The 16,143-nt window shown below is 40.3% G+C and overlaps 1 protein-coding gene across 1 annotated transcript in view; it reads right to left on the reverse strand.

Annotated features, from left to right (window-relative positions):
- SLC13A4 (solute carrier family 13 member 4) overlaps positions 1 to 16,143 on the reverse strand; it is a 55,470-nt gene that overhangs the window by 15,756 nt on the left and 23,571 nt on the right. Inside the window, exons 3-9 of the mRNA XM_027842377.1 lie at positions 11,577 to 11,713; positions 8,782 to 8,960; positions 8,071 to 8,125; positions 7,447 to 7,486; positions 5,999 to 6,076; positions 3,222 to 3,406; positions 2,232 to 2,351 (exon numbers count right to left, since the gene is read on the reverse strand). Coding sequence (XP_027698178.1) covers positions 2,232 to 2,351; positions 3,222 to 3,406; positions 5,999 to 6,076; positions 7,447 to 7,486; positions 8,071 to 8,125; positions 8,782 to 8,960; positions 11,577 to 11,713 — 794 coding nt within the window. The remainder of the gene's footprint in view (positions 1 to 2,231; positions 2,352 to 3,221; positions 3,407 to 5,998; positions 6,077 to 7,446; positions 7,487 to 8,070; positions 8,126 to 8,781; positions 8,961 to 11,576; positions 11,714 to 16,143) is intronic.

The raw sequence follows: 16,143 nt of genomic DNA on the forward strand, positions 1-16,143 counted from the left end.
ATTCAGTGTTCTATCCCCTATGTAATTCTAGACTTTAATGTTGTGGAATTTATGAAAACTTGGCCTGGGCTGGAGCTTATCTTTGTATAGTTTATGAAGAAGCAGTTTGCCAGACAAGTTAAACAATACTGCGGAGGGCACAAGGAGAACAACATATTTATGGACCTTAGGACAGTCAAAGTCTGGCCTTCGACACTTACTAGATGTATGATGATTGTTTAACCCCTTTCTGCCTCAGTATCCTTATCTGTAAAATGGTAAGAATGATATTATCTACCTCACAGGGCTGTTATAAGGATCAAATGAAATAACATGTGCAAAGTACTTTGTAAATTTTAAATCACTGTACAAATGCTAACTATTATTATTATTCAAAAGGAATTTGTTTATTACAAATGGCTTATGAATTGATTAAAGAGGTTAGGATTTGGAGTCACATTTTCTTTTTTTTTTTTGTTTTGTTTTTTAGGCAATTGGGGTTAAGTGACTTGCCCAGGGTCACAGTCACACAGCTAGTGAGTGTCAAGTATTTGGTCTGAGGCTGGATTTGAACTCAGGTCCTCCTGACTTCAGGGCCGGTGCTCTATCCACTGCGCCACCTAGCTGCCCCTGGAGCCACATTTTCAATGATAAGTTGGAGTTACTCTATGTTTTCGGAAAGTCATTGATCTGTATTTCTTTTAAAAAAAATCTCCAATTCACATAATTAATTTGGGTATGACTTCCACTAAAATTAGTTTAAATTGTGAGGGTTCATTGTTGTTGTTGAATTGTTTCAAGTTGTATCTGACTCTTTGTGACCCCATTTGGGGTTTTCTTGGCAAAGATACTAGAGTGGTTTTCCATTTTCTTCTCCAGTTCATTTTATAAATGAGGAAACTCAGGCCAACAGGGTTAAGTGACTTGTCCAGGGTCACACAGCTAGTAAGTGTCTGGGGTGGGATTTGAACTCAGGTCTTCTTGACTTCAGGCCTGGTACTCTATCCACGGATTCACCTAGCTGCCCTAGTGAGGGTTCACAGAATTATAAAATTTGAAGGTTGGAATGGTCATCTAGGCCAACCCATCTCCCAAAAGGAATCTCTGCTATAATATACCAGACAAGTGGTTATACAAACTCTGTTAGAAAATTTCCAGTGCCCAGAGCTCCCCCCATGCTCCCTTAAGGCCAACCATTCCACTTTTGGGCATCTCTAATTGTTAGAAAGTTTTCCTGATATCAGGCCTATATTTGCCTTTTTGCAGCCTTCACCTACAGCTCCTCAGCCCAAGTCTGGGGTCAAACAGAACATGTCTAATCTCTCTTCCAATGACATCTGTTCCAGTATGTTTATTATATCCCTTCTGAGTCTTTTCTTTTTAGATCGCATAACCCCAGTTCCTTCAACCAATTCCTGTATAGCATGGACTTGTGGTCCTTCTCCATCCTGATCACCCTGCCCTGCTCAATTTCTACCTCATCTGTTCTTTCTTCCTAATTTGTCGTCAACTCCACGTGAATCACAGTAGCGTGTGGTGGAATTCACCTTCTTATTCCTGGAAAATCCCACCTTCTATAGGAAGTCTTTCCTGATCCTTCTTAATTCTAGTAGTACCTTCCCTCAGTTGATTATTTCTAATTTATTATGTATATTATTTGTTTGTACACAGTTATTTGCATATTGTCTTCTCCATCTCCTAGAGGGTAGGAACGCTTTTTTGGTATGGTTTTTTTTTTTTTTTTTTTGGCAAGGCAATTGGGGTTAAGTGACTTGCCCAGGGTCACACAGCTAGTGAGTATCATGTGTCTGAGGCTGGATTTGAACTTAGGTCCTCCTGATTCCAGGGCCAGTGCTCTATCCACTGTGCCACCTTGCTGCCCCCCCACCTTTTTTTTTTAACCTTTCCTTGTATCTGCAGTGCTTAGTACAAAACCTGGCACATAGTAGGCCCTTAATAAATGTTTATTGGCTAATTGGCTATATAATTGATATGACTTTTAATCAATGAAACAGCTAAGACAAGAAGAGAGAATTCTTGGCTCCCAATCCAAAGTACTCTTTTTAGGTTTATTAAAAGTTAACTTTAAACCAGAGATGTCAGAAGCCCTTTCCTTGAGGAAGGTGAGATTCCTCAGGAGCACACTGCTAGGACTGTTGCCATCTCCTCCTCAGTGCATAGCACAGAAGAACCATGCCAGTCTTTTATACTTGAGAGAAATCAACAGGGTTTCTGAATTAGGGTCTACTCACTTGCAACCCAAGAACAGCCAGTGCATCCAAAACCAGCTCACCACCAGCATGATAACGGAGATGGGAAAGCTAAAAAGGAACCAGGTCCCAAAGTTCACCACCTCTGCATTTGGGTACTGGCTGGAAGAGAAAGAGTTGGGTCAGTGACCAAGATGGTTGGGAGGATGAAGTTCTAGATGGCACTTTGGTGTTAACAAGCTCTGCAACACAAATATGGTTGGACTGATTCTTCTAATTATAGACTGACATCTTTCATATCTAGATGTCGTTTAGCCAACAACCCCAACTTTTCAGGACCTTGGTAGGAACTAGGAAGTAAGCAAAAAAGGCCCCTGAGTAATCATTACGATAAAGGACAGTTATTGAATCCTCTCTCTCTCTCTCTGTGTCTCTCTTCTCTCTCTCTTTCTCTCTCTTTCTCTGTCTCTGTCTCTCTGTCTCTCTCTTTAGATCTGTGATTTCATTGATACAGGGAACTCCAATTGAGGATATTCCCCTGACCAAATCAGATTGGCTTCTTCTCCTTAACTTAAAGTCTTAAAAAATTGCCTAGAGCTGTGAAGTGACTTGTCCAGGGTCATATAACCAGCAAGTATCAGAAGTTGTACTTAAAACCAAGTCTTTCCAAACTCCAAGGCCAGCTCTCTATCCAAAGAAAAACTTTATGTATTTCAGAGTTGTATTTAGGGCTATTTCTATTCTCAGGAATGCTGGACTTGAAAGGATGCCAAGATAGACCACAGTGGTGTTTTGTAGTTGGGCTGTCTGATGGCTGAGATGTCCCTTTTGCTTAGCCTCTAGGAATCCACGCTTCACCATCAAATATTTTTTACTCTCTAGAAAGATTGGTGTTCAGACCCTGACATGGTATTTTGTAAGCAAAAGGCTATAGGCCTGCTCCATTGAACCCTAATCTGTGCCTTTGGAATCAAAGGTGGCATTATTCTATTCTGGCAGGCTCTGCCTGGGACAAAATTCCATGTGACTTACTTGTTAAAGTGTTCTAGGAAGATGAGGCTGGTGGATGTGCCAATGATGGTGGTCAGGCCCCCAATGGTGGCAGCATAAGATATGCTCAGGGACAGGCACTTGCAGACCATACGATCGTGTTGGGATCTGTACTTGATGCTCAGCTCCAGGTTCCTAGGGTCAGGGGGCAGGACTAATAGCCGTTCCTGCCAAAGGAAATGTACTGTACCCCTCTATCCCAGTTCTGGCTGCCTGGTGTAGAGAGCATCATAGGTAATGGGGTGTCCAGGGTCATACTCCAGGAAAGATATTTGCCCTTCACCTCCATCACCATCATCACCTCCATCACCATCATCACCTCCATCACCACCATCACTACTACCACCTCTATCACCACCAGCACCTCCTTTACCACCATTATCACCATCACCTCCATCACTACCACTAACCACAACTACTAACTACTGGTTACTAATTACTACTACTACTACTACTACTACTACTACTACTACTACTACTACTAGTTATTAAACACTTGCTATCTGCAAGCACTATGCTAGAAACTGGGGATAAAAGACAGAAATGAAACAGTCCCTGTCCTCAAGGAGCTGACGTTCTATTCATAGAATCCTAGAATTCAACAGCTGGAAGGGAACTCAGAGGCCATATAGTTCAACTTATACTTGAGTAGGAATATGCTCTACAGTTTTTCTGACAGATGTTCATCAGCAGAAGCCAGTGTGGTAGGGTGGATAGAGTGCTGGACTTAGAGTCAGGAAGACCTAGGTTCAAATCCCACCTTAGACACTTGCTAGCTTTGTGACTTTGGGTAAGTTAATTAGTCTCTCTTAGCCTCAGTCTCTTAATCTGTAAAATGGGAATAATAGTATCACCTATCTCACAGGGTTGTTAGGACAGTCAAACATCTTAATGTATGTAAAATGTGAGTTATTATTATGATCCACCCTTCATTGGGAAGCTTCCAATGATAGGAAACTCATTACTTCTAGAGATAACTCGTCTTTTCAGACTGCTCTAGTTATTTAGGAAATCTTTGAAATCTGCCATTCTACAACTTTCACCCATCATTGCTAGTTCTTCCCTATGGGGTCAAGCAGAACAAGTCTGACCACCCTTCCACATGTAGTTGGAAGGCAGTAACTACCATGAAGATCAAACCCATTCTTCTAATTCAGGTCAGAAAATGTTCTGGTTGAGTGAATACTAATGGATCATTCTTGAAGTGTAGAAGGAGTCTGCCTTCTGGTTAGAATGTGTCTGCTTGGCCTGGATGGGATGTAGACAATGGAGGAAGATTCTTGAGTTGGTCTAGGTGATCTATTGCACAGGTGTCAAACATACCCCGGGAACACTCTCCAGTATGTATGTGGGGGAACCAGATTAAAATGTAATTGGGAAACAGTTAACAAAACAAGTAAAAATATAATAGAACATAGATAATGTTGAGATATAGTTTTCTTTTCTAAGTCAATATGTTCCTGAAAGGATCCTTCCTCATGTATGGTTTTGTAGCCTCTATTTCTATTTGAATTTGACATCACTGACTTATGGCCTTATTACTGCTGAATTTGCCTGGGTCATTTGCTGATGACACACTACTTCTCTCTACCATGTATATTGTTTTCTTCCTTCTTTTTTTTCTCTCTCTCTCTCCCCCTGGCATAGTATTTTTTTCCTTTCCCTTTTCCGCTCCTTCCTGGTCTGTACCTTAGGCCTATCAGTAGCTCCCATAGGCACTACTTATCTCTGTTGGTGACTCTGATCCTTAGTCTAAAGCAGAGGTTTCCAAAGTGGGTGATACCATGCTCTGGGGGGCACTGGAATGATCCAGGGTGTGGTAGTAGCTTCTGATGCAATTGGGGGGCATTGAATAAAAATATGGAGGTGGTGGAAGCGTAAGGAAAGAAGAGAAGAAAATTTTGAAAAACCGTTCATACATGTTTCATCTGTACCAGAGCTAAAGTAGTAATGATTATGTTATTTTCCAAATACACACACAAAAGGCAAGTTATAACCTATCAGTGGTCAAGTCTGCCGACAGGTCTTAACAAGCAAGTATTGGCAGGGGAGCATGTCACACATTGTCAGGAAGTCTAGCATGCATCGGCAGGAAAAAGTGTGTGTAATGACTTGTTTACAATATGATACTATATGGTTACAAGATGCAATGTTGCATCTTCAAAATTTCGATGCAGGAAAAACCCCCACAAATTTACAATAAATTATTAAGTTTAAGATGTGTCATTTAAAAAATATTTTATATTTTTTTGAAATGACACAAATTAAAAAAAAACCATTAAAGGGTTAAAGAAAGTAGATTTCTAGGGAGGCACTGAGTAATTTTTTTTTTAAAAGGGTAGTAGGCCAAATAAGTTTGGGAACCTCTGGGCTCTCTGGATCAGAGAACAAAGTGGGAATCTCACTCACCTTTCCCTTTCTCTTCATTCCCTTCCTTCCCTGGCCCTGGCCCATTGTTGGGCCAGATTGTAGAGGAATAGGTCACCTTGCTTGGAACCAGTACCCTACCTGTCTCACCTTGGAAGGACCCAAGTTGGACCCTTCAAAGCCTTCATGTGGGTGAGGAACAGATTACTCTCTTCCTGTGGCACACAAGGGTGAGCCACATCCATCTGGGCAAAGAGGGCTCAGATATAACACCACTAAGCAGTGCAACACCTGATCTTCTGAGGTCTGCAGGAGTAGTGGCCTTCATGGAAAACAATATGCCCTCAAGACATACTTCCTATATGAAACAGGACTCCCTCTGACTTCCTTACCTGAGGTGAGCTCTGCCTCTTGCTCTGAGGTTTCACAGACTTGGTAGGATTGTTGATCATGTGAACTCCATTCAGGTTCTGAAGGAACAAGATCAGTGAGCCTGCCAGGAGACGGATGTCTAGGGTGAAGTGCCTAGGTGAGTGCCCCTGACACTTGGGATGGGTGTGGAAAGTGGTGCTTGACTTTGCAGAGTCAGTGGGTTAGAAGCCAAGAAAAGTGACCATTTGACTAAGATTGCCCATTTCTCATCACTTCTGCTTCCATCTTGCAAAGTTTAAAACCTTATATAAATCTATCATTATTATTATTATTGCTGTAATAATACTGTTAGTTCCAAACCACCCTCAGTGTCAAACACCAAGTTGGAAGTCTTGCAAAAGATGACTTTCTCTTACTGATCTTAATTTTTTGGAATTTTGTTTTCTCTAAAGAAACTTTTGGTTCTTTTTTTTTCCTTTAAAATAAAGGAAATCCTTTAAACCCAGAGTTCTTTAACCTGGGATTTGTGAGCATGCATTTGTGATATATCAATAACTATATTTCAATATAATTGATTTCCTTTGTAAGCATATATATTTTTTGCTTTGTGCATTTAAAAGCATGATTCTAAGGAGTCCATGGACTATCAGATGGATCCATGATACAAAAGCTTAAAATTGCTTCAGATTTATAGTACTACACACACACACACACACACACACACACACACACACACACACATAAACCCTTTAAAATTCTGTACATATTGAATTTTTGTAAATTGAATCATTTTAAATATAAAGAAGCTTGATATTTAAAGGGGTATTGAAACTATTTTAGGACTATTAATGCTATTTAAATGGAGAATCCTTTTTGAAATAGGAATAATTTTTCTTTAAACTAATTAATGATGTTCTCTCCCCACACTTCAATGTATCTTTCTTACAAATCTGGACTTTCCTCTATCAAGTTTGTGAAAAATGAGATGTTGCTGTTCAGTTGTATCTGATTCTTTGTGACCCCACTTGGGGTTTTCTTGGCAGAAATGCTAGAGTGGTTTACTATTTCCTTCTCCAGCTCATTTTACAGGTGAGGAAACTGAGGCAAACAGGCACCCAGGTAGCTAGATTGGAACTCAGGAAGATAAGTCTTCCTGATTCCAGCCCTATACACTATCCACTGGGCAATCTAGCTGCTCTATGAGATACATTTGTACTTTCTGAGGTAGTGCCCATTATTATAAGTCATTCAGGATTGACCCTGTAATAGAAGGTGATGCCAGTCCCCAACTTGTCAAGAGTTGGATGCTTTCCCCTCCCCCTCCATTTTTTGTGTGCATCTTTGCCTTCATTAGACAGAAGAAGGTGATGATCTTGGAAGCAGGGGAGGCTGGGCATTGCTACCTCCCTGATCTATCCCACTGGCCTGATAAATGATTCCAGAGCACAGAAAGAACAAAAAGAAGTACCTTGCCCTGCATCAGAGAAGGGAAATCTGGGGTTGATGAGCTGGAAGAAAGCAAAAAGAACAAGATATGAAGGAGGACATTGGACTGGACTTCATGGGACTTTAGGAGATCTCAGTTCTATTCATTCTTGACACTCAATTTTTTTTAAATTAAAAAAATAAACATTCCTTAAGTACCTACTTTGTTAGAGGCACTGTGCTTAGCAATGACTACAAATGTGTCAACTATCAAGGAATTTGCAGCTGGTAGGAGGGAGAATACATCTAGACAAATAGCTAGGGATGAGAATTGGACCTGTGATTTCACTGGCATGGGGAATTCCTGTGTTAATGCAAGTAGGCACCTTCTCTGTAACTTACGGTTTTAGAGAATTGACTAGAATCCTAAGAAGTTAAGTGACTTGCCCAGGGTCATGTAGTCAGAATATTCAGAAGTGGGGCTTGAATCTAGGTCTTTCTGGCTTCAAGGCAAGTTCATTATGTCCTGCTGCTTCTTGGTAACTATAAGTAACACAAAGAGTATAGCTAACTATAATGTAAAATGGAATATGATAAGGGCACAAGAGACATATGAAGAGTGGCAGAAACTTTGCCTCTCTTCCTGTTAGAGAATGGATGTACTCACTCTTCATTGACAAAAATGAGCTCCAGAGAAGGGGGTCCATTTTTTTCACCAAGACCTATAGTTGGAGAGGAGGAGGAGGAGAGAGAGAGAAGAGAGGAAATGTTGGGGCTGCAGGTAACACAGGGCAGTAAGTGGTTCTTTGAGGGTTCTGAGTTTGGTGAGAAGGTATTTCCAGCCTCCAATAACATCCATCATTGTCTCTTCCTAACTCCCAGGGTACCTTGGTGGATAGCCATGCTTTCCTTCTCTGCTCTGAAGGCCCAGAGGGATAACATACATAGATGGACTTCAGGGTGGGCTTTGGACGTGATCTTTTTTTTTTTGGCAATTGGGGTTACTTGACTTGCCCAGGGTCACACAGCTAGTACGTGTCAAGTGTTTGGTCTGAGGCCATATTTGAACTCAGGTCCTCCTGACTTCAGGGCTGGTGTTCTATCCATTGTGCTGCCTAGCTGCCCCTGGACGTGATCTACAACATTTGAGGGAGGAGGAGGAATTTGTGGTGGTAGTGATAGGGAGAAGAAATAGGGATTGGCAGTGACCAGTCTCGAGGGCAAATGCTCAGGGCTTTAGGGGGGAAGACTGGAAAATAGAGTCTTACGTGTGTAAGTCCTGGGAGCAGGGAGGTATTTGGGGGAGAAGAGAGACCTAAGGGCCTATATGGGGAAGAGGAGAGTGCTAAAGGTTTAGGAAAACTCAAGTAAACTGTACTGATTGGCTCAGTTTCTTCAGTGCTGGAGTTGTCAGGGGCCGCCATGACCTGCTCTTCCTCAGCACTGACCAGCTCCTGCAGCACGGCCTCCACGATCGGCATCACCATGGCAGTGGTGGAGGTGTTGGAGAGCCACATGGACAGAAGGGTAGTACAGCACATGAAGCACAGCAACAGCCTGGAAGGAAGGAGGCCACAGCAAAACTGAGAAGCCAGCAATGGGCCTCATGGTACTCAAAAGAGGACTGGAATGCAATCTAGAACACAATCTAGAACCTTAGGAACAAATCAGCTTGACTCTTCCTCTAGGTGGCATGTAGATTTCTCAGTAGCTTTTGTATTGGGTGGTCCTAATCTAGAAAATAATAGTAGATATCTATTAGCCTTAAACCTGGACTTGCCTTTCATGCCAAAGAACCAGCAAACACAATTTTTTTCTCCACCCCCCGGCCCAGCCATGCTAATTTTATTTAGAATATGGACTAGTCTGTTTCCAAGGGTCTCATTCTTACTGATCCTTAAATAATAAATCATGGGATCACAGATTTATAACTGAGAGGGATCTTAGTAATAATCTAATCCATTTTGGCAACAAACACAATTTCAAGAGCTAATGGTCTTAAGCAAGGCAGAAGTCCTTACTTCAATACATAATACCATTGGTGACGGAAGTACAATATTTTTTTTTTCATCTTATGATAATAGTGTTTACTCTCATCTTCCTTTTCCCACTGTACACAAATATACTCATAGATGGTACTCATGGATTAAGTTAGTCGTTCAGTTAACAAGCATTTATTAAGCACTTACTATTTGAAGTTTTAATTTCTGGGCATTTTCTCCGGCTATACTGCATGACTGAAAAGCTCTCCCTCCTCTGCCTGACTATTGACCTTCCTGCCTTCTTTGAGTTCCAACTAAAATCCTACCTTCTACAGGAAGCCTTCTCCAACCCCTCTGAATTCTAGTGCCTTCCCTCCATGATTTATTTCCCATTTATCTTGTTTATAGCTTCCTGTGTAATTAATTATTTCCTATTTATTTTGTATATTGCTTCCAAATTAGTGTCTATCCTTCAGGAACTTCATTTCTAATGGGTGAGATAACTTGCAAATACTAGATACATAAAAGCTTTATACAGAGTTAATGTATGGTAATTGCAGATGGGAAGGTGTTAGGTAGCAGCTGAGAGTACAGTATTTTTTAATTTAATTTAATTTAATTTTTGGCTAGGCAATGGGGTTAAGTGACTTGCCAAGGGTCACACAGCTAGTAAGTGTCAAGTGTCTGAGGCTGGATTTGAACTCAGGTCCTCCTGACTCCAGGGCCGGTGCTCTATCCACTGCACCACCTAGCTACCCCCAACTACAGTATTTCTTAACCATTCTTCCTTCACCCTAGACATTAGCCATGTGACTCTCCTGTGTGTGAATGCATGCAAAAATAATTTTTGCATATATGAAAATAGCCTCATTATTTGATAGATAAGAAACATAATACAATTTGGTGGAGTGCAGTAGGCAGCATATCTAATTTCTGAATTATTACTTGGGTAGGCTAATGGTGTAAAGGTGTTTTGAGTAGGCTGACATCCAAATGATTTTTAATACCCGATGAGCTTACAAGAAATGATGGGGGAAATGGGGAAATGGGGAGTGGGAATGATCCCGAAACAAGAGGATATGGGTCAAGGAGTATCTAATCTGGGATGAACAGTTTTTTGTGGCTAATCCACAAAAAAGATTCAAAAGAGTTCGAAATTCTTTCGAGAGTAACCCAATTAATGATCGCCACATGCCTAGAAGGTACTTATCTTATTGTCCTCATTCTACAAAAAAAGAGAAACAATGAAGCCATCAAAATTGACTCTGTACAATGGAAGGAGCCATGCTGGTGCTGTGGTAGACCTAATATGGGGCAGTGTTAACACCCTTTCAGGCATCATCCATATGTAGATTTCACTTGTCAATGAGTAAACAGTCCCTCTTAGTTTAGAAATGGCAGAACAGAAAAAAAAATGTTACTTGAGGGAGAAGGTAGTGAATTGCTGGCCTCCTGTATCCAGCACACCCTCCAAGTAGAAATATGAACGTAGAATTTGAGCTTAAGAGTGGAAAATACTAACAACTACATTTATATATCCTAGACATTGTGTTATTATTTTTAACATCATCATCATTATTATTTTTTCATTCTTCTTATTCTTCATGCATAATTAACATTTTCTCCATTACTTTTCTTTTTTTTTGGGTTAGGCAATGGGTTTAAGTGACTTGCCCAGGGTCACCCAGCTAGTAAGTATTATATGTCTGAGGCTGGATTTGAACTCAGGTCCTCTTGAATCCAGGGCCAGTGCTCTATCCACTGCGCCACCTAACTGCCCCTCTCCATTACTTTCTTAAGTCTAGAAATCATGAAAAGGAGAAATCAAGCCTTGATTTATAGTATTTGCTAATTTCTGAGGGGCAGATGCTCACTCTGAAAATTTAATAATCAGCTCTTGAGAGCTGGTCCAAGCTGGCTCCAATACATCTCTGAATTCAATCCTTAAGTAGCTAAGTTTTCTTCACGCAGATAAAATGTCAGTTTCATGGCCACTGTAATAGTTGATTGACATCTTAAAGATGAATATTACTGGCTAGAATAAGGACACGGTAGGAGTGTGGATGGTTCATACCCATTCCTAGAAAAATAGAGTGCATGTTCTGGGCAGTATCCCTATAGAGGAGAGACACATCAATAAGCCTAGTGTGTTATGGGCATGAGTCTACCAGTAGCCTAAGGCTGTACTTACATGCCAGGCTTGGCTCCTGCCATCATGACCATGCGCAGGGCAATCCGCTTGTGCAGGTTCCATTTCTCCACTGCTGCTGCCACGCAGATGACTCCCATTAGCAGCAGCGTGGTGTTCTTGAAATATTCTGCCGCCACCTGTAGGGAGGCAAGAACAGGGTCCAATCAGCTCGAAGGATAGGGGCTTTCTGGAGACTTTCTTCCAACTTTCCAGTAAACATTTATGGACTTGTTTTGACTGACTTCTATCATCAAATCAGCATGGAAGGGGGTCCCTTCTGGTTCTAAATCCAAATCCTTCATAGAGAATCTGCAGGACAACATGGACAAGAATAGACAAGAATCACACAGGATGAGAAGGCATGGATGAGTTGTGATTAGCACCGCTGGAGGGAATATGCCTATTGATTCATGGAAGTGTTGAAATATAGCTATTTGTAGGATACTATGTTAGAGCCTGGGAATAATAAGAATAAGAATTGTTGTTGAGTCATTTTTCAGTTGTGTTTGACTCTTCGTGGATTTTCTTGGCAAAGACACTGGAGTAGTTTGCCATTTCCTTCACCAGACAATTTTACAGATCAGGAAACTGAGGCAAACAGGGTTAAGTGACTTGCCCAAGGTCACACAACTCATAAGTGTCTGATGCCAGATTTGAAGTCAGGAAGATGAGTCTTCCTAACTCCAGGTTAGACACTATCCACTGTACCACCTAGTTGCACAAGAAATAAGAATAGCTAACATTTATATAGCTCTTTAAGGTTTGTAAAGCACTTTACAAATATTATCTCATTTTATCCTCATAACAACCCTATTTATGCTATTATGATCTCCATTTTATGGAGGAAGAAACTGAGGCAGACAGAATCACTTGTCCAGAGTCATACAGCTAAAAAGTGTCAGAAGCTGGTTGAATTCAGGCCTGCTTGACTCCATGACTACCATGAGCTACAACATGGATCCCACTCTCACGAAACTTATAATATAATGGTGGAGGTGTGTGTGTGTGTGTGTGTGTGTGTGTGTGTGTGTGTGTGTAATTATAGCACAAGGGAGAGTGACTTAAGTGCAGAGGAAAGACCTAAGGGAGCAAAGTACTATGAGAAATTCAAAGAGGGAAATTTTGGGTATGGGGAAAGGAATGGATCAAAGACGGCTTTATGGACAAAGTGGGCCTTGTAGTAGGGAAAGGACTTCAAGAGTCTGAGATGGGGGGAGGGCGGGAGAATGTGGAATGGAATGTCTCAGTCATTGAAGATGTCATGAGCAAAGGCCTAGAGATTGGAAAGGGCAGTAATGAAAGAATGGTGAGTAGTTCAGATTGATTGAAATGTGGAATATATGGAGATGATATAAAGGTGGATTAGAGACATATCATAGAAGGCTTTGAATGCAACATTTAAGTGTTTATAATTTTTCTGTAAGCAATGGGGATTTGATGATAGATTTTAAATAGAGAAGTTTCATGACCCAAGAATAACAAGGGAATGAATGAAAAATAAAAAGTGAAGGAAGGCAGCTTAACAGTTCCAGATTTCAAATTATATTTTGGTGATAATCATCAAAACAATCTAGTACTGACTAAGAAATAGTGATGGATAAGTGGAATAGATTGGGTACACAATACACAGTAGTAAATGACTGTAATAGTTTAATGTTCAATAAACCCAAAGATAATAAGATTTTGGAACAAGAACTCAATACTTGACAAATATTGCTGGGAAAGCTGTAAAACAGTTTGGCAGAAACTAGGCATAGACCAACATCTCATATACCAAGATAAATGGATAAATAGATATAAATGGATAAATGATTTAGACACAGAGAGTGATATCATAAGTAAATTAGGGGAGCAAGGAGAAAAATGTACCTGTCAGATCTATGGACAGGGGAAAAATTTATGACCAAACAATAGATAGTATCACAGGATATAAAATGGATAATTTTGATGACATGAAATTAAAAAAGCTTTTGCACAAATAAAACTAATGCAGCCAAAATTAGAAGGAAAACAGAAAACTGGGAAGAAATGTTTACAGCAAGTTTTTCTGATAAAGACTTAATTTCTCCAACATATAGAGAACTGACCCAAATTTATAAAAATAAGAACCATTCCCTAGTTGATAAATAAAAACCATTCCTTAGCCAAAATATATGAACAAAAGATGTTTCATGACCCTTCCCAATCTTATTCCAGCTTATCATTTCAGAATGATTATTATACATTATTTCCCTTTTTCCCAATTAAACTAGTCAACTTGCTATTCCTCATTTCCCCATATGGTATTTCCTCTTTCCACTCCATGCCTTTGCGTAGGGTATCCGCCATGCCTGGAATGCTTTCCCTCTTTACCTCCAGAACCTCTAATTCCTTTAAAGGCTCAGCTCAGTGTCTGCCACCTTCAAAAAGCCTTTCCTAATTTCCCTAGTTGTTACTATGTTCTCCCACAAATCATTGTATATTTATTTTGAATGTACCCTATATGTATTTATCTGTGTTGAGAATGTATCTTTCCTAGCTATAAGTTACTAAAGATATATTTTGTATCTTTTTTAGTAGAATGTAAACCTAATGTCTCACTTTTATATTTATATTTATATCACTAGCACAGTTCCTGGCACATAGTAGGTACTTAATTAAATGCATGTTGATTGATATTGATTAATCAGAAAGGTAGATTAGGGAGATTAGGACAGTCTTGTGAAATATGTACATGAGCACCAGCCCTGAAGTCAGGAGGACCTGAGTTCAAATCTGACCTCAGGCCAAACACTTGACACTTACTAGCTGTGTGACCCTGGGCAAGTCACTTAACCCCAATTGCCTAAAAAAAAAACTAAAAAAAAAAAAGAAAAAGAAATATGTACATGAGATGGGATACATTGGAAGTAAGGAGACTAATTAACAGACAGGAGCCTAAGTGAGAAAAGATTAGGGCCTAAATGTGGAGTGGTGGGGGTGCTACTGTAACAGAAAGGAAAGCTCCCATGGTGATGAAATTGGCAAGAATTGGAAACTGGATGTGTGCATTAAGGGAGGAGAAGGAGTCAAAGATGACTTGTGATATGTGCTGACATTGCTTATATTTTAAGCTCATATCATTATTTAATTTTCATTCGTAGGTACGTTATTTATCCACTAGACTATAAGATCCTGAAGACCATATATCTTTTGGTATTCCCCAGCACAAAGTAGATATGTAATAAATGTTCATTGAATGAATGGATGAAAATGTTTATTAGCCTGCTGGAAAATGATTGAAATTGGAGAGGGAAGGTATAACACACCTGACAAAATAGTAAAAACAAAACCCAACATGTCTTGTATGGCCCACATTTGGTTAATTTCATCTTTGTTGTGAAAGTCACACAGAAGCCCAGGGCGAGGAAGGACTTTTAGGGTATCAAGATCACCCCACCCCCCAATTCCAAGTTGGACTGCCCCCAAACTAATCCCTAAAATAGGGATGTTTTCCCCAGGAAAGATTATCTCCATAAAGATGTTTGCGTGAGAGCAGGAGCTATCTCACTTTTGGTTTGCCCTGTACCTAGCATGTGCTTGGTACATAGCAGGCACTTAACAAAATGCCTATTGATAGATTGATTGACCTCTTTTGATAATGCAGTCCTCATAGGCAAATCCGTTTTCCCCTTAGTATCTAAAGGAAATAATTATTGCTATTCTTACTGAGGATATGGTATCCCGGCTCTGCAAGAGCTCATTAATGTTTTGGGGAATCCATCTTTTCTCTGCTGGTGACATGAATGACTTGATGTCTGGCCCAAGCATCAAAGTGCTGTTCTCCTGAAGGGAGATGAAAATGTCATTGAAATGGCTTCAGAAATAACCTGACATCTGAAGAGTCATTCTGGAGTCATCCAGCATCCTAGAGTGGGAAAAGCACCAGCCAAGAAGTCAGAAAGACTGAGGTTCTATTCTGACTTTGTATGATTCCTTTGTAATGATGAGTTTTATTTGCACAGTACTTTTCCATACTCCTGGCAGGTAGTTCAGTAGTATCATCTCTAGCTTGTGAAAGACTGAAGCACAGACAACTCATTTTTTTTGACACCCAACTGACTGGACCATGCTTCTGCCTCTTAGTACTCTGAAGTGCTTTTTCTGAGTCACGTCAGTCTACAGTAACTATATATTTTGAAGGTAATGATTATTTCAGTCTGCTGGCACTTTGCATCACAAAATACTAGCTCTGGCTCTGACAGCCCTTCAGGAAGTCCAGTGGGGTTATTGGAGGTAGTATGTGGGACTATGGCTTCTGGGAACTGGAAACAGCCAGTAGGGTTAATAGCAATTGAATTTACTTGGACAACCTAGACAAAGCTGAGGGCAATAGCTATGACATAAGCATCCTCTAGAGTATCTCTTCAGTTGGTGCCTTCTTATTCATTTTCACGTTCATAATCTTGATCTCTAGGTCCCAGTCTTCTCATGCCTGGAAGTTTTTACCTTTCAGAACTGTGTCACCATTTTAAAATCAGTGGTCTCACTGGTTACACAGTGTGACCCTATCACCACTTGGTGGCAGTGTACAAAAGAGAGAATTAGA

Source organism: Vombatus ursinus, unplaced genomic scaffold (assembly GCF_900497805.2).
Source record: "Vombatus ursinus unplaced genomic scaffold, bare-nosed wombat genome assembly UNPS02014870.1, whole genome shotgun sequence".
In the NCBI taxonomy this organism is placed as follows: domain Eukaryota; kingdom Metazoa; phylum Chordata; class Mammalia; order Diprotodontia; family Vombatidae; genus Vombatus; species Vombatus ursinus.